Source organism: Lithobates pipiens, unplaced genomic scaffold, assembly GCF_037356315.1.
Source record: "Lithobates pipiens isolate NorthernLeopardFrog02 unplaced genomic scaffold, aLitPip1_a1.2 Scaffold_18, whole genome shotgun sequence".
NCBI classification, from domain to species: Eukaryota; Metazoa; Chordata; class Amphibia; order Anura; family Ranidae; genus Lithobates; species Lithobates pipiens.
In genome coordinates, this window is record NW_027507758.1 from 145,723,635 (window position 1) to 145,743,322 (window position 19,688).

Genomic DNA, 19,688 nt, shown 5'->3' on the forward strand with positions numbered 1-19,688 from the left:
GCTCAAAAATGTGAGATATACACAAATATAGAGAGAAAAACAAGCTGCGCTTAATAGACAAATACCAAAAAATAAGTGAATAAAGGAATCCGTGATGGCCCCATAATTTAATTCCCCAAAAAACTAGGGCTGTTACTGATTAAAATTTTCGTGTTCAATTTTTTTTTAATCGACTAATTTCGATTAATTATAACGCACATACAGATCCAACTACTTTTAGCTGATCTCCTTGCATTGCAACTCTGCATTAGTCCGTGGTAAATGTGGTATACGCTATATACAATCACCCAACACTAGTTAATTTCCACAATCCATGACTTAATGTCACAGTTCACACAAATACGTTTTCAATTCAAACTGTAGGACTGACGTAAATAATTTTTTTAATTAAACTTTAAGAAAAACGTAGACAGTTAATTTAACTTTAATTCTAAATCTTATCTAGTATATTGACTGTCAGTCACTTTATAGTAGGCAAGTAGGCATCACTTTAGTCAGTCACGCAGACATACCAGAGTGCTTATATTTTGTAATTTTTTTTTACAACAATGTTAAAAACGGAGGTTATCAAATTTGCCTACACTTAGCTCACTGAATAATCCCAGTTAACCACATCCGTATTTACCATCACTGTCCGGGCTGTCCGGTGACGTCACGGGCATCGACAACACCGGACTTCTCCCCCCTTCCCTTCGTTAGCAGACGGAGGCACTTGGGGAAGGGGGGAGGAGTCCGTTGACATCGATGTCCGTGATGTCACCGGATCTCAGACGGAACTCCCTGAAGACCCAGAAGCCGGGAGAGAGGCGAGTACCGATCAACAGAATTTTGATCAATCAAAAAAATTAACGATTAATCAAGGAATTAATCTTTAATTTTCCTAGCCCTAAAAAAAATAAAAAATAAAATAAACGAATATCATTGACAGCAGTAAAGGTGACAAAGTATATATAAGGACATTAAAACAGTGAATCGTCCCAAATAGAAATGAGTCTGTGAGCATTAATTCAGTGATGGTTCAATAAGGTGAATAGAACTTCTTAATCACAGAAAAAAACCCTGTGATGTGATCCACCACCGCATAGAGGACAAGCTTGTAAAGTAACTTGATATCCAGTCAGCAGTGCAGTCACAGCTCAACTCCGCAGTATTGAACCAGTGCAAACAGGATCGCTCCATCCAGTAGGCATAAGGAGCAATCAGCAGATAAGGCCCAGAAAAAAGATGAAAGAAAGGCTCTCCATAGTGTGACTCGGTATAGCCAAATTTATTAAAAAAGAAAATTGCACTAACATCTGAAAGCAGGTAAAAACATCAAAAGGTAAAAACAGTAGCTGGTCGACTTGCTGACACCCGTTCAACTACGAGGTACACCACAATGACGTCAGCGTGTCAACCACCCAATGTACGTTTTGTCTCAGAGAGACATCGTCTTGGGAAACCAACAGTATGCTCCCCCCCAACAGAGAGAGCAACACACACATTGGAAGTCGGGCAGTTCCTGCTGAACCGGCCAAATTTCCGTTGTATACCCAGCTTTTGCTGCGATAGCTTTCTGTGCTGATGCATCTGGCAGAGCGGGTCCTGTGTAAACCACTTCAAACAAACTGCGTAATAAAAATTCTGGAACGGCTGCCCTCCCACACAACGATGTATAATCAATTATTTATGGGAAAACCATAAAACTAGATGATGGGTACAAGCGGGAGATGAGAAGAAACGAGGTTCCAAGCCGTGCCCCTGCTATAAACTTGTGATTTCTTCTTACACCAACTCTAAAAAAATTACTTGTTAAGAATTTGTAAAATTGCCATTACTTCTCTCACCTTCGGGATCATAGTAGTTTCATAGTTAGTAAGGTTGAATAAAGACACCAGTCCAACCTGAGTGAGTATCTACATTTGTCCCTGTCCGTGTACATTGCACAATCACATTGGTCCCTACCCTCAAGGAGCCCACAATCCAAGGTCCTCATTCATATACTAGGGACAATTTTGGACAGAAGCCAATTAACCTACCTGCATGTCTTTGGATCATGTTGCGGGTTCCACCTCAACTCTAGGGTGAAACATGTAACAAGCTCCCACTCCTGCAGCAGCTCGACTATCCGAGTCCTCTGTGTGACAGCAGTATGGGGAGAAGCTCCCCGTACCAGCTTTCACTCTTTGAAAAGAACATGGCCATGAGAGGCTCCAACCCAACAGCCATATCATTCTTTCACAGTTCTGTCACTGAATAAACTATAAATATGGACATCCTTGGCGGCTGTCAGCTTGTAGTTCTCAATTAACTACCACGGCGCTGTTGAGCATACATTCTATGATGTATGGGCAGACAGCTCACACTGACAATCTGCAGGAGACCTGCATGGCACCAGCAATCAGCTGATCGCTGGTGCAATGCTTTCCAGGCACCTAAAAATGTAAAAAATAGTAAATGCACATTTACCCAAAACTCTTGTCACAAAGCACTGTGTTTGCCTGCACCGGATTGCATTGTGCAGTGCAACTTGAGCCCATTCAAAATTAATAGGCCCAAATCACACCACACTGAACCACATGTGAATCATACAGGAATGTGAACTGGCCCTTAGTCCTCATTCACACTGAACATGGGTTTGAAATCGTGCACGTTTAGCTGAACTCGCATGATTTCAAACCCGCATTTTATTGCAAGTTCAGGGGTGATTTGAAAGACAGCTTTCTATTGAAATGGTCCCCGAAGTCGCCAAAAGTAGTGCAGGAACTACTTTCAGAAATCAGTGCGGCACCACACCGATTGGGACAGTGCCGTTGCCAGCAAAGGCTGTGATTCGGCATGCGATCTGACATATCAAATTGCATTTCAATTTACTCTGATGTGAACAGAGGCTAAAGGATAAATGTACTTTTAAAACACATTTGCATTTTACATTTTTTCCTTTCGTACACCATGAAACTCCAACCTTTTCCCTCAGCCCTTTTTTCCCCATGTCTCAAGAGCTGCCGTCATATGCCCAGGCCAGTGCAAGTTTCCTTTGTTAACATTCAGCTTGTCTACAGCCTGAACAATGGCAAGAAACAAAATAGCAGTGTACAAAGGATTACTTGAGAATATTTAATAAAAAAAAAATCCTATTCTGATTACAAGAATGATCTGAGAGTAATTGATAGATTAAAAAGGAGTAGGATATGTTGTCTTGAAAAATCAGATGTTAGCCATTTTTCCTAATGCAGATTAAAAAGAAATCAGTTTTTATTGGGACATCTCCACACGCACTGGACAAAAAAAAAAAAATAGATTACCGTAGCGTTTCTCCCAAGAATGACGGGCAGGGAATAGCCGGTCATTTTCACACAAGTGCTACAACCAGCACTACAACCAGTGCTATAATCCTTTCAGAATGCCAGTATCTGTGCATGTGCTGTACTTTTGCACCTTCATTTTTTTTGTATGGAAGAGTTAAACTGGCCATAAACTGACCCAAATTCAGCCGGTTCAGCAGGGAGTGGCCAAATGTTGATCGGTGTGTGGCTGTCCCTGCTTGACAGAAGTCGATCAAACGATTGACTTCTGTTGAACGAAGATGGCAAAAATCTGGTACATGTTGGAAAAATTTTCTCTGCAGTACAGCGGATGCCGCTGTCAGAATACAATGTCCCGCTGGGGATCTGCGAGGAATCCAATAGCTAGAAAAAACGTGTATGGCAAGCAGCTTAAAGTGTCTGTAAAGACAGAAGATTTTTTTTTACCTGCATTAGGGTAAAAAAATAAAAATAAAAAAATAAAAAATAAAAAAAACACTGTTCAGCTCCCCCCCCACCCACCTTACACTTACTTCTTGAGCCAGATCTCGACCCAGCACTGTGCCCAAGAGAAGAGGCTGTCTTCACTCTCTCCTCACTGGACATGGAGGCAGCAGCCAGAGACATTGGCTATTGCTTCTGTCAAATCAGTCTGTAAGGAGAGAATGGGGGGTCAGGGCCAGCTAGCACTGTGTGTGTGTGTGTGTGTGTGTGTGTGTGTGTGTGTGTGTGTGTGTGTGTGTGTGTGTGTGTGTGTGTGTGTGTGTGTCAATGGACACACAGAGCCAAGCTCAGGGTCGAGCCGTTTGAGTTTCTCCATAGCAAGCAGCCTGCTATGAGGGCACTTGGAAGGTGGGAGGAGTCAGAAGCACTGGCAGGGGACCCCACAAGAGGAGGAGTGGGGCTGCTGTGTGCAAAACCATAGAAAATATGTAGACATGTTATTTAAAAACAAATTCCTTTCCAATCACATTATTGAGTAAACATTGGACAATCCTCCTTTCAGATAACACCATTGACTGTCTGAGGGGCTCCTTATTACCCTTTTTGCCTGATAATCACAACTGATAAAAACAATTAGGAGCAGGTATAGCTAGTGCATTCACTGGAGCTCAAAATTACAGCTCAAGAAATCAAGCCCATGTTTAGACAATGCAAACTTAAAAAAAAAAAAAAAAAAAAAGTAGCCCTGTCTTTTTTCCTCTTTCTCCATTTGTCCTGATGACCACCATCACTGAGACAGGGACCACTGGAAGGCCCATAATATTACAGTTGTCATCAGACCAGAAACAGGGGTGAGAATCTTCCTGAGAAGACACCAGCTTTGATGATAACTGATGGGGGATTCCCTTTAACTTCTGAGAAATTTCTACTAACTTCCTGTTTTGTCCAAGGGACAGGAATTAAAGGGAAATCTCCCTAATGAAGACTGGCAATAGAAACCTATTTAGGCCAGATTCACATATGTGTGGCTGTGGGCTCGTGCCTGAGGTTTGGTGTGTCTGTTCACCGGTTTCAGGTGCAATTCAGGTCTGAATTTTTTGCCTGAATTCGCACCTGAATTGGACCCAAACATGCACAGGACCCTTTTTGAATGCAGACCGCAGCCGTCCTGAACCTGTGTGTACCGGCTCCATTGAGAGCCGGCCACACTCACCTGTTATGCGAATTGGATGGAGAGAAAGCCACATCCAATTCGCATATATGTGAACCCAGCCTAAAGGTTTTACTCATTTCTTTCTCTTTCTGAAATTAATTTTTTAAAGTTTTGGCTAAAGTTACACTTCCAAAATTCCAGATTGACATTTTTACAGACATTTATACTAACCATTGCAGATGGGTGGGTTTGGAAATCCTACCCTTTGTACCATACAGGAATAGTAGTCCTACTGCCTGTCAAAAAGTACAGCAAGACCTTGGATTGCAAGCATAATTCATTCTGGAAGCATGCTTGTAATCCAAAGCACTTGTATATCAAAGCGAATTTCCCATTGAGAAATAATGGAAACTCAAATGATTTGTTCCACAACCATTTATTCATAAGTCCTTCAGTTTATAGTCCATATAAAAAGATTATAGCAATGTGACCGGGTTGTGTAACCATAAACTGTCCCTCCACAAATGGCAGCCTCCACAAGGGGATTAGAAGCAAAATCCAGCAGGAGCTACACAGAATAAAAGAGAAGAGAAGTGTAGTAATATGGTTACATTTAATGAAGGTACAACATTTAGTATATCACATGGCTGATTAAAAAAGAGGCACATCTATGTATAGAAGCATCCGGGGTAAAGCTGTCCACATAGACCCTTCTCCGCACTGCTGGCTCTCACCGCTGTCGGTCTGCAATCCTGACCAGGAAGACTAATCTGCAGTAGAGCGATTCAACTGCTTGTGGAGTGCAGAGTGGAAGGGACAATGTCAATGGCGGGGAGGAGGACAGTCTATGAGGACAGCTTTACCCCCAGATGCTTGTATACTTGGTTGATGATTAAAACAGACACATCCATGCGAGTTGCTAAATGTTGTACCTTCATTAAATGTAACCATATTGCTACACTTAGAGGCGCCTCTCTTCTCTTTTATACTCAGTTGTGACCTGACGCTACTTGTATAATCAAGAAATCGCTTGTATATCAAGTCAAAATGTATTAAAAAAAATTTTGCTTGTCTTGCAAAACGCTCTCAAACCAAGGTTACTGTAAGATATAATATTTAGGTAAACCTGGCCTAAAATTACTTGTCCGGATAGAAAAGCAGCTGTTTTTGCTGTTATGCTCATGCTTTCTTCAAATTGTGCTGAGCCATCACCCTGGAACAGGCATCTGCATAGCTAACATCTAAATACTGTAATAACTGCACACTTGTTTCTGTCACTGACTTACTAAGCAAAGATAAGGAGGATAGGAGCAGAGTCTGCATCATAAAAAACAAGTCAGCAAAGGCTGCTCCCATATTTCCACCCTGACAGGTATTTGTAAACTAAACTCCAGGCAAAGTAAAAACACTCCTTTGCAGTAGGGCTGCAAGGGTTAAATGCTTCCTTAGGTCTAGGGCAGGGATATGCAATTAGCGGACCTCCAGCTGTTGCAAAACTACAAGTCCCATCATGCCTCTGGCTGCCAGAGTCTTGCTATGCCTCATGGGACTTGTAGTTCTGCAACAGCTGGAGGTCAGCTAAGAATTGAATATCCCTGGTCTAGGGGAACAAGAAAAGCAGTTTTACTTACCTGATCATCGGTTTATGCAGACTCTTTCCACACTGCAAGACTGGTCTGCAGCTTCTTCTTTCCTATGCTCCAGTGGTCGTAGGTCCCCTGGTATCATCAAATCCAATGAAGGGTTATGCATTGGACATGTGGATGCTGAGGAACGGTACAGCGCTGGAGCATTGGGGAGCACTGACTGCTGTGGAAGTGGTGAATCAGGTAAGTAAAACTTGTTTCCCAGTCTACTAGACCCTTGCAGTTCCGCGGCAGCCTCATTATTTTCATAGAAGTTGTACTTTAAGAAATGAAAAAAATGTGGGTACTAAACCAAAAAAACAAAAAAACAAAAACAAACACACACTATACACAGTCTGAAGAAAAGATCAAAACTCCAGTGTAGTCACTTTATTAAACAGTTTTCAAATCATTCCAATCAATAGCACTTTAAATAGATATTCCAACAATAATTCAGGAATTGACAAAATTGCATGAACAAAAAAATGGATCAACAAAAATACAAAAATCTGTTAACATTATGTAGATGCACATGACAGCTACAACATAAATATTTAATATACAGAAAACAATGTTAAGATTATTTAATAACTAAGTACACAGCGGAGTGGTGTGAGTAACTGATCTAACCCAAGCCAGACAAATGAAAGAAGAGTTGTGATTGGTTGCTGCACACCACTGCTCTCTGCACTAGGTTAGCAAATAAGCACCCGTCTCTGGCATGTAGATGAATATAAAAGTATTATCCAGTGCAACTGACCACAATGTAAAGCAGGACTGCCACTGAATGAAGTAAGTTGGTAGTTCCTTCTATCAGGAAGTCGTCTTACAAAATTAACAGTCTTGTGTAGTAATGCATGGCTACATATGTCTGTTGCAACATGGTATATACTCCATTGAGCAACATTCTTCATATTGTGGTAAAGGTATGAACAAGGGTTTTTTTTAGAAAAAAAAAAAAAGAAGTATATAAACACCTATAGAAGTCAGTAGAAGTTTTCTTGCATTTGACAACCTGCATTAGAAAAAACTGAAAATCGGGAATCTTAATCTGTTTTTTTTTCTATCAATCAGTGGTTTTACCTCCTAAATTTCCTTAAACAATGAGCTATCGCTTAAAAGTAAAAATGTTTTTTTTAATACATAATAAGCACGTTATATTATACACACCTGCTCTGTGCAGTGGTTTGGCACAGAGCAGCTCCAATCTTCCTCTTTTCAGGTCCCCTGCTGGCGCTCCTGGCTTCTCCTCTTCAGTCAGTGCCCCCAATAGCAAGCCACTAGCTCCGGAGGTAATGGTGCGTGCTCACTCCTGAGCCTTGATGTGTGTCCATATGACAAACACAGCTCCACTCCATGCTCTCTCCTCATTGGCTCACTGGCTGTGATTGACAGCAGCAGGAGCCAATGTGGAATGAGAGACACAGGAGAAGCTCAGCTCTCGTACACGTCACTGGATCACAGGGGTCGATTAAGGTAAAAAAAAACCTTGAGCCTTTAAAACCACTTTAAATCTTTATTTCCTCTCAGAACTTAGCCTTAACCCAAACTTTCATTAACCCTTCCTGAACACTTGTCATTAAAGGGATTGTCTCTGCAGTCCCTGACACTATGGCAAAAACCCTGCCTGCACTCTCCTTACCTCCAAGTATTGCTATGGGTCCATCCCTGTGACAGGCTGCCTTACGGGCCATCATAAATGTTTACGAAGCAGAAAGGGCAGAGAAAACTTCATCAAGTTTAAATGCCTAAACTCTAACCTCAACCCACACAAACTTAAACAAATCACTGTCCTTAGTTCTAAATTAAACATTGCAGCAGAATATTTTCCTTCACATGAAACATCTCCTTTAAAAACCTCGATCCTGCAGAAAGATCAGCACTGAACACTGGGTATATGTGATTTTCTAGTTATAGATACTAATTAAATAGCAGATTATCAATATTCATCATTTCCCAAACACATTATTATATACAGATTAAGTGGTTCATTTATTGTACCTAAAGCGGAAGTAACGAAGAAGCTTTCATCTTCTCCCAGGCTTCCTTACACATTTTGTTTGTTGAGCCTCTTGATTGGCTGGGCCACTTTGACGTCGCCCGGAGTAACATAATCATGGCACAAAGGGGTGCCGTAAATGTACGCTGAGCTGCAAATGTGAGGATCAATTTCCATTACTGCTGACTGGCAGGAAGAAGCATTTAACTGCCTATCAGTGTTTCTTTTTTTTTTTTTTTTTTTTTTTTAGTTCAATTCTACATTAAAGAGAAACTCCGTTAGAGATTTTGATCCTTAACATGACTTTCCCAAATCAGGAACTTTTTTTTTTTTTTTTTTTGGCCTCCCAAAAGAACCCATATTAAAACATGCACCAAACATTAAGATCAGCTCAGGCACTGCTTGACTGCTTGTAATGATCAGGCAATGCAAACACAATAATCAAGCAACATGAACATGGGTTAACATAACACTAATGCTCACATAGATGTACCAAAATGGGAAAATAATAACATTTGCTCAAAAACCGGTGTTGAGTTTTGCCAGAGTTGAGGGGGCTGACGTGACAGGTGTAGCAGCTTTGATAAGGAGGGGCAAATTATTCCCGCTGAAAAGGAATTATGGGGGGGGGGGGGGGGGTTGGGCTTGTGTTAACCCTACTTAACATCAAATGACAGCAAATTTCTGCCTATTTCAGTGCACTCAGATTAAAGTAGTCGTCGATGGGCTAGCAGGCTTGAGATGTCATTTTGTGCACATTTTGCAAATTAGAAAGTGTGCAGAACTTTAAACTAAATATAGGTCTTTAGCTGTGCCCTTTATTACCCTTTAGAGAAAGGCACTGGAGAGTTGAAACCACAGATAAGCTGGACCCAATTAATGTTACAGCCGCATCTGGGTGGAAGGATATGTCCCAGTGATCTCCTGGAGAACGTGGAAGACTTGACAATGGAACTCAGACCTGCCCCAGTACACCCATAGTAAACTGCGCTTTTGAACTTTTACCTACCGGTAAGCCTAGAATAAGGCTTACCTGTTGGTACTGTAATTATCTCCTAAACTTGTAGGTTTGTAAGAAATATTCAGACTGGATGCAGCCGGTGACATTACTGGCGCATGTGCCCTGAAGGGATGGCATACCCGTGCCTTTCCCCTCAGAGCTCTGTGCCATAAACTGTGACTTCAATGCGCATGCGCGGGATTTATGTTATCATGGCTCAGGCATTCACAGGACCAGAGCCAAGGAACCAGGAAAGACCGGGGGAAGACGGAAGCCCTGTCAGCTGTGACAGCACACTGCTGGAAGGCTTTTTTCTAAAAGGTAGGTACCGATGTATACTAGCACATTATGCCATTGCCTTGCTGGGGAATTTTCTATTTTAGTCTGCGATTCACTTTAAAGAGAAAGTACAAATTATTTTCAGTAAAGACTGTGCATTCCCTTTAAAGGAAGCCTGTAATGGGAGATACAAGAGAAAATACTGAACTACATTCCACTTTAATATGCACTGATATGGAAGCACATCTGAAAATAGAAAACCTTTCAACAATGCAACTAATGCATGGCAAGCTAACTGTACACAGCCTGCACTGAATATCTGACTGTCTAAATGTGTAAAAACCATTGAGGAATAGTTGGGTTCATATCTCAAAAAAATAACAAATAAATCTGCTTTACTTTGAACCAAACGAAATCAGAGTGAGCTCCTACTACGCAGAGATGCTCAGAGCAGGGGACACAGTTTTTGCTTTCTCTTTGAGTCCAATTCTGGTCCTTCAGCTACAAAAGGGTCTGATAAGCCACTTCAGACATCATTAAGGTTCAGTCTACAGATAAAGGGAGACCGGAAGGATCCCAGGTATAAATAACCATCATGTTCATGAGCCTCACTGATAAAGGTTGCCACCTCTCCGTTGGGATCATGAAAACTTCTTTTGTAGGATCCTTTCTCTCCGAGCTCTATAACCAGGCTGTATCTTGGAACAAACTTCATTACAGTATCCGGACTTAAAATCTGAATGAGCAAAAAACACAAAGTTAAAAAGTAACTCGACATGTTCTATGAGTATTTAATAACAATGGGAGAAAAAAAAAAAAGTTGAAGAAGTCCTGCTTTGGATTTTGTACTATATACAAAAATGGAGCACTCTTTTATAATAATTGCACAAACAAAATGAATATAAAAAAAAGTCTAGTTTAAATACATATAGTTGCCTGTGTACAGGAAATACAGACAACTAAATGAAAATAATTTTTCACTTTAATTGCAATTTAATTTTGCACTGGCCAAGTTACAAGAAACTCTGCATTTTCATTAGTTCATGCAGGCATGATAGCGCTCCTGCAATGCTAGATTACTGGCATCAACAGACAGGTCGTTTTCTCGGGTATCCTCTAGGTGCAAAAATTCTGTTGCAAATTTTGGGTCATTGATTTTTGAAGATTGTTGTTACTGAGGTACATAACATATTTGTAGCAGATTTTAATTAAAAGTGACAATAGTAATATGCAAAACAGAAAAAGACAGACATACTATAGTTTTTTTATTCTCTGGTTTCCTGAGCAGTAAACCTCAGAAACTGCAGAAATGTGAAAAAGACCTTACAGGAAACGTATGACAAATTACTCTACTACATGAACGGCTACTCTCAAGGGTAACCTAGGATGAAAAAAAATTAAGATTTATAACTTACCAGTAAAATCTCTTTTTCGCAGTGCCATACAGCACATGGGACTTTAGATGCGCTGACTGCTTTAGTGTTAGTTTTTCCAGCTAAGGACATTTTAAGCAAGTACAGAAAAATAGGATTTTCTGATTTACCAGTAAAATCCATTTCCTGGAGCACAGTACAGGACACAAGTTATTTTTTTAAAGATGGGTCATATGCAGCTGCCAGGTGATTGGACAATGGACCAAAAAAAATAAAAAAATAAAATAAAAAATACAAATAAAAGCTTGCTTGTAACCAGCAATTGGGAGATCATAAGGAACAGAGAGGAGGGATCTGTGTCCTATACTGTATGTACTCAGGAAAAGGGATTATACTGGTAAGTCAAAAGTCCTATTTTCTAATTCATACAGTACAGTCCATAGGATTTTAGTTTTTAACCATGGAAAGTCCTTACTGCCTAAAAGAAGCTGTGACTGCAAAGTAGACTCTTGAAGTGCGCACCGCCTAAAAGACAATGAAAAGAAACTTCCCTGGGCTAGCTCACAGCAGGACATAAGGAGAGAAGGGCTATAACCCGGTTGAGGTGGAAGTAGGAAACCACTTTAGGAAGAAAAAAATCTTGAGGCCTCAGAACAGCCTTGTTGTGTAACAATAGGAAATGTTCTTTACTGGATAAGGCCACAAACTCAGAGACCCTCCTCACAGAGGAGATAGCAATAAGAAAGGCAATCTTGTTATTAAAGTCAGATGCGAGAATATCCTTAATAGTTTCGAATGGGCATCCTCTGAAAGGCCAAAAGAACCAGGTTGAGATCCCATGGAGTCACAATCCAGAAAGGCCAGCAGAGTGTTTGCTACGAGTACAAGCATATCCAAGTGCCACATCCTCCTGGGCCAATTCAGTGAGGTGAAAATTACTGGAATGCCCCATCTTGATTCTGAGGTGCAAATGAGGGAGAAGCTGGAGAGGTGTAAAAGGCACAGATCTAGTTGAACTGATCCCACAAAGTCACCAGCACATTGCTGGACTGGAAACCTATTCAGTTTTTTGAAAAATCTGGATGCCAGATGATCCATTTCTGGCGTCATCCATCTGCAGAAAAGAGCTTGCAGTAACCCCAGATGGAGAGCCTATTTCCCTAGATACAAACACTGACAACTGAGAAATTCCATCTAATGATTTTCCTAGTCCAGCATGTGGATGGTGGGCGGGACCAGAACACGGAATTCTGCCCCAGAGAGAATCAAGTCCACTACCCTATTAGTGGCACAGATTCTGGGGTATCCTTAATGGTTGATGAAGGCCATGATCATGGCATTGTCCAACTGGATTCATGTGGGGTGACCTTACAACAGAGATCCAGTTCTGAAGGAACAACTGAACTGCCCCAAGTTCCAGGATGTTGATGGGAAGATGGCGTTCCTCTGACAACTAAGTTCCCTGCACCAAGAGGACATCTAAGTCTCCATCAAGTCATGTATTCCATATAGGCTGGCAGCTATCATGAGAACATTTATTGTCTTTGGAGTGAAAGGATTTCCTTAACTTCAGCACTGGGTTGGAAATCCAAAACATTAGGAAAGAGTCTAGCGTGAACCTGGACCTATAGTACTGCCTCGAAAAAGGTTGCCATCAGGCTCAAGACCCCTATGCATGCACAGATCATAGATCAACTCTGGGATTAGTGCGTGTGGTTATGAAAGCAAAAAGGGACAAAAGTTTAGATAACCCACAGCATGCATCTCCCCCCCCCCCCCCAGAACGAAGCTGAACTAAGACCGGGGCAAACACCACGGTGAAAACCTATGGATAGGCCAAAGGAAAAGGTGACAAATTGGTAATGCTGACTGCCCACAGTAAAATGCAGATAGTGTTGATGGGGAGAAAAATATTCTGATAAAGGCTTGTTCCAGGTTTAGACTTGGAGCTGGAGGTCTGAGAGGAATGGAAGGAACTTTTCCTAGACTCAAAAGTAGCAGGTCACCTACAGAAGCTCAAGCTTTCTTTTTCTGGGAGAGAAGAGTATTCCCACCACTGTTATCTCCTTGATGTATTTATCCAAAGGAGGGGCTAAACAGGAATTCTCCATCAAAGTAATGTAGCTGTATATATCCCAAGACTAAAATCCTGTGTGCTGTACTGCATGACTAAGAAACTGTATTTAAATATGTACAGTACATACATTCAAACACTTATAAAATGTGTAAACTGTAAAAATAAAAAAATAGCATGAATGTTTACCAATTGTATCTATATAAACATTACAATATCCAAATCAAATATATAAAAATACTCCTGCAACAAGTTGAACATTGGAAAGACCAATAACTGTTCACACGCACACACACACACAAATATATTGTTTAAAAGGGGTAGTTCCCTATTGATGGCTTTTCTAAAAAAAAAAAAAAATAAATAAAAAAAAAAAAAAAAAAAATGTATATGCATTACAGCTATTTCTGTACTTTAAAAATGCTGTTCTCAATTTTTTCATACGATCTTTACCTTCGACGATGCTTCTAATGTGGGCTCCCCCCTCCATCCTGCTATTGGATATGCAGTCTGCTCTCTCTCTCTCTCTCTCTCATGCACTAAATGCTGAGGTCAGCTGCTAAAACACGAAAGAGTGGACTGCGAATGCGTGGTTAGTTGTGAGTGTTTGTGAGGTGTTGAGTCCGTGCATTCAATAGTTGGCTTGTTCTTGGCTAGACGGAGAGGGGGAGCTCACAGTAGAGCCTGCAGTAGAAGCAGCATCAAAATTAAGGATCATGTTTTAATAACAAAGAACAGGATTTTAGTACAGACAAATTTGTATCACCCTTTCTCAGTTCCATATACTGACCTCACAACTGTTATCGAGTTAAGTTACATTGGTTATATTTTCACATACCTTGAAAATGATCTTTTTAATCCAAGGTTTGTCAGCTAAGAAGTCCATCATGGAAAATCCAGGGTTTAGTCTCACTGCAGACATGGCCACCCAGTACCCTCCTGTGCTACTAAGGCGAATATTATCTGGAAATCCAGGCAGGTTGTCAACAAACGTATCCACGCCACCTTTGGTGAGGCCAGAAACATAATACCTACACAAACATAATTATGGTAGATAATAAACTAGAGCTGCACTGTAATAAATTAAATATAAAGAACAAAAGAAGTCCATGCTGATAAAATATAAACAGACTCAATTTCATTTATTGAAAGTTCTTGAACCTTCCTTCGGCCTTTAGAACCACTTCAATATTGCTTATGTAAAAGTGCTGCATTATATTTACTGTGAATAAATTAAATATATTTAGGATTTTTTGTATATTTTGAATGATCTTTAAAAAAATGAATGTTCCATTAGCAGTAAAGATATTGTAAGGGCCTGCATTGATAAGCACATCAGAATAGATTCTCTCCCTATAAGACCCCTTTCACACCACACCGCCCTTTGCGTCGGCGGTAAAACGCTGCTATTTCTAGTGGCGTTTTACCGCCGGATTTGCGGCGTTTTGCCAGCGGCATTACAGCAATGCCCCATTAATTTCAATGGGGAGCAGCGGTGGAGGAGCGGTAAACACACCGCTCCTTCACCGCTCCAAAGAAGCTGCTGGCAGGACTTTTTTCTGACGTCCTGCCAGCGCACCGCTGTAGTGTGAAAGCCCTCGGGGCTTTCACACTACACAGAATGGTGCAGCTTCTTTAGGGCGGATTGCAGGCGCTATTTCTAATGCTATAGCGCCTGCAAAACGCCCTGGTGTGAAAGGGGTGTAAAAGTCAATGTCTATAGGCCCATACACACGATATGAAAATCGGAAGTAAAATTTCGTCCAACGAACAATCTGCAGATTTTCGGATCGTTAGTATGGTGCTTTTGACAGCCGATTCCGATTTTTCGTACGACAAAAGCTGGATGTGCAGACTATAAAATTTGTCGGATGTGAACACAACATCCGATTTTCGTTTAATTAGTACGGTTTTCATCTGAAAAAAAAAAATAAAAAAATCGTAAGACCAAAACTATGCATGCTCAGAAACAAAAACTATTCAACACATTACATCACTTCTGAAGTTGAATTCGGTCATACGAGGATTTTCATATGGTGAGTAACCTTTTCACTTTTGATACAAGACTAGCATGGAACAAAAAAACAGACAAACGTTTGTCTAAAAATCTGATTGTGTGTACGAGGCTTTAAACTGACATCAAATGCAAGCTGAATGCACCTGAAAGCATTTGACCCTGGAAACTAGCCTTAATGCTGGATTCACACTTGCAGTTCGTTAACTCAAGTTCCTTTAAAGTGGTTGTAAACCCTCCCTCCTGACTTAACTATAGGCAATCCTAGAATAAGGCTTACCTATAGGTAGTGGAAACATCTCCTAAATGTGCGCGGTTTAGGAGATATTTCACTTGTAGTGCACCAATGATGTATTTGGCGCATGCACTGTGAAGAAAGGGACCATACGATGCATACTAGCCAATTATGCTTTTAATTTGCAGGCTTTGCAGGGAGCAAAAGAGGAAGTAAAACCCATCAGGGTTTACTTCCTCTTTAAAGCAGAGCTCCAGCCCCCCTTAAAAAATTAAAAGTCAGCTAAAAATACTGTAACTGCTGACTTTTAATATTAGGACACTTAACTGTCCAGGGATCCTGCAATATCAGTACCCCAGACAATTGTTCAATCGGCTCTTGGGTGCTGCCACCGCCATTCCTTCTAAGGGGAACTGGCAGTGAAGCCTTGCGCCTTCACATCCGGCTCCCTACTGCACCTAGCATGCTGCGCTTTCCAAATGGCCCGGCAGCAGTCGAAGGAGGAGGGGGGCGAACTTCCACCTTTTGGGTGGAGCTCCACTTTAAGGCAGCCCTGTTATTATGAATAGGCTCCTAATGCACCACCATGGATCAAAACATGTACATAACCCTTCTTCGGCAAGGCAGTCCACTACAACACACGGCATTTGCACTATGGTACTTTGTGCTCTCCAGTACAATGCATTAAATTGCCATTTACAACAAATAACACTGCACCACACATGGAGTAGGTGTATTGCCATGAGCGGTGGAAACAAATGTTAATACACCCTTCTGATGCAAAGTGTTCCAGCGCTCAGAACCCAAGTACCATCCAATTATACAAGCACTGCTAGAGAGCAGTAAATATTGGTATGACAGAAACCATGCTTGTCCATATTTTTGTCCATTTGGGTCCACTGCCAGCCCACTGAAATTAATTAAATAGCTGTAGATGTAAAATGTGAAAGTCACATTAAAAAATTACTTTCACATGAACGTCATAATAGCAAGTTAAAATTTATACGCACTGAAAATACATTACAGTCTCATCACAAGTGAGGCACAAATACGATTATGATTTCCACCACAAAGTTTAAAGTGGTTGTAGAGGCAGAAGGTTTTTTATCTTAATGAATTCTATGCATTCTAAAAATTCTTCTGTGTGCAGCAGTCGCCCCACTCTAACACTTACCTGAGGTCCCTCTCTGTCCAACAAAGTGCACAAAGTTCTCCCTCCCGATTGGCTGAGACACAGCAGTGGCGCCATTGGCTGCCGCCAAAGTTTGCTAGCCAATTAGGGCAAAGAGGGGGCGAGGTCTGGGTCAGGGCTCAGTGTCTGAATGGACACAAGGGGCTGTAACGAACAAGAGAGTCTCGAGAAGAGGAGGATCCAGGCTGCTCTGTGCAAATCCACTGCAACAGAGCAGGCAAGGAGAACGTTTGTTATTTTTATAGGAAAAAAAAAAAAAAAAACAAGACTTTACAATCACTTTAATAGCCATGCTGAGCAGTAAAACAAGTACACAATATAAAACATTTTTCTACTTCCTCTGCTCCTTACTATTAATATCTGCCTATGTTTAGCCTATGTTACAGTAGGAAACACGCTTTGTTGTCATAGGACTTTCACACTAGCCACATAAACAGTCTTGTTTTGTTTCTAGTGCAGGCTTTTGGCAAGAGAATAGACGGCTTTATGTTCTCAAAACAACATACCTCTTTACACGCGCCATTGTGGTTTCTGCAACAAGTACAAAATCCTCTGCAGGAGAAAGCTGAATGCCATTGGGAAAACGCAATCCAGCCATTAAAACCTTTACTTCCTTTGTCACGGTGTCATACTCCAGCAAGCTGCAAATGACAAGTAATTATAGGATTATACTAATCTCCACGCTGTCATGTACATGAATGGACAAGGCTTCATCACTGTCAAAAAAACACCCATATTAACAGCCTTCATTTTAGCAAACACAATTGGTCATAATGTATTTTAAAGCTGTATGACATTTTTAACAATTGCATAGCATTTGAAAATGTACAATACCCAACTTAACTCAATAAAGGTACAACATGCAATGACCATAAGATCACAGCTATGATAAATAAATTAAAATTTCTATTAGGCTTTGCTGACAATGCGCTGACATCTGAGGGTTCTTGCACTTAGAAGCCCCAAAGCACAATGTGAAAGTTCCCTTATGCCGCGTACACACGTATCAGACTATCCGGCGGACTTAGTCTGGTGGACTTTCCGAACTAGCTACTTGCCCACACACGGTAGTTTTGCGGCGGACTAAGTCCACCGTACTTTTGAAATGAACGGACTCGCCCACACAAGCAGAGAAAAGTCCACTCATTTTGAGCGCGGCTCCAGGTAGCCGAGGCCAGCGAAGGAGGCGTCGCTGGCCCCGTCACCTGGTATGGACTTCTTCGCCGACGCCCTCTTCTTCCGACTTTGAGAGTCTTGTCCCCCTCTTCGGTTCTTCTTGCCGGGCCACTGCGCTTTCTTCTAGCTCTTTTACAAGCGGTGGCTCGGTCTTCTGTAGCCGCTGTTGCCGTCTTCTGTTCTCTTCTGGAGATGTTGCCTTGTCGCTGTCTCCGGTCACTATGACAGGACACGCGGCGACTTATATAGGGACATCACCGGATGATGTCCCCGCCCATTATGATGTCACGGTCCCAGAGGATGCTGGGACTGTGACATCATAATGGGCAGGGATATCATCCGGTGATGTCCCTATACAAGTCGCCGCACGACGCGTGTGTCCTGTCATAGTGACCGGAGACAGCGACAAGGCAACATCTCCAGAACAGAACAGAAGACGGCGACAGAAGACCGGACCACCGCTTGTAAAAGAGCTAGAAGAAGGCGCGGTGGCCTGGCAAGAAGAACCGAAGAGGGGGACAAGACCCCCGAAGACGGCGGCAAGACCCCCGAAGACGGAAGAAGAGGGCGGCGAAGAAGAAGAAAGCCGGGCTCCTCCGCTAGTGAAAGAGCTAGCAAAAGAACAGAAGATAGCGGAGGAGTCCGGTGAGAAGACCCCCGAAGACGGAAGAAGACCCCCCTTAGCTGTGCAATAAACTATTTTAACCCTTGTGTGTTTTTTTTCACTTTTTTTCACAGGTGAATGGGTAGGGGTACATTGTACCCCATACTCATTCACATAGGGTGGGGGGGCCGGGATCCGGGGGCCCCCGGATTCCGATAAGCCCCCCGCCCGCAGAACCCGACAACCAACGGCCAGGGTTGCTGGGAAGAGGCCTTTGTCCTCATCAAAATGGGGACGAGGTGCTTTGGGGTGGGGGGGCCCCCCCATGTTGAGGGCACGCAGCTTGGTACGGTTCAGGAGGGGGTGGGGCACTCGCTCGTCCCCACCCCCTTTCCTGGCCGGCCGGGTAGTGTGCTCGGATAAGGGTCTGATATGGACCTGGGGGGGGGGGGGGGGACTCCCGCTCCGATTTTTCGGAGTAGGGATTACCCTTTAAGTCCATACCAGCCCCGGCTACCTGGAGCTGCGCTCAAAATGAGCAGACATTTCTCCGGGCAGGAAAAGTCCATTCATTTCCAAAGTACGGCGGACTGGCACACACACACGGCCCTACTGTCCGCCGAAATGCGAGTCCGGCGGACAGATTGGTGTGCCTACTTTCTTAGTCCACCGGACTTTTGGGTAAAAAAAAAGTCAGCCGGAGCATACACACGGGCGGATTGTCTGGCGGACTTGAGTCCGCTGGACTTTTCCACCAGATTGTTTGATCGTGTGTACGCGGCATTAAAATGGTTTTTATTGCCACTGCAGCTGACAACTCTTCAATTGCTAACCACCTTAGATGCCCCAATAGTTATTAAAGTCCATGATTAGGCTACTTTCACACCGGGACATTTTTCAGGCGCTAAAGGGCTAAAAATAGAGCCTGTAAAGCACCTGAAAAATGCCTCTCCTGCAGCCCCAGTGTGAGAGCCCGAGCGCTTTCACACTGGAGCGGTGCGCTTGCAGGACATTAGAAAACGTCCTGAAAGCAGTATCTTTTGGGTGGTGCAGGAGCGGTGAATACACCGCTCCTCCACCTTCCCTGCCATTGAAATCAATGTACACCGAAGAGCCTGCAAATCGCTTTGGCGATATTAACCCTTTATTTAGACGCTGAAAGTGGCCGAAAAGCACCACTATTACAGCAGTAAAGCCATGCTAAAATTAGCGGCGCTTTACCGCCAACGCGCCCGC

General features: G+C 42.3%; 1 protein-coding gene across 3 annotated transcripts in view; it reads right to left on the reverse strand.

Moving 5' to 3' along the window:
* Positions 1 to 6,881: 6,881 nt before the first annotated feature.
* Positions 6,882 to 19,688, reverse strand: part of APMAP (adipocyte plasma membrane associated protein) — a 40,619-nt gene continuing 27,812 nt past the window's right edge. For all 3 annotated transcript variants that reach the window (XM_077486220.1, XM_077486221.1, XM_077486223.1), the window contains exons 7-9: positions 17,179 to 17,313; positions 14,070 to 14,262; positions 6,882 to 10,520 (exon numbers count right to left, since the gene is read on the reverse strand). In XM_077486220.1, coding sequence (XP_077342346.1) covers positions 10,311 to 10,520; positions 14,070 to 14,262; positions 17,179 to 17,313 — 538 coding nt within the window. In that variant the 3' untranslated portion in view covers positions 6,882 to 10,310. The remainder of the gene's footprint in view (positions 10,521 to 14,069; positions 14,263 to 17,178; positions 17,314 to 19,688) is intronic.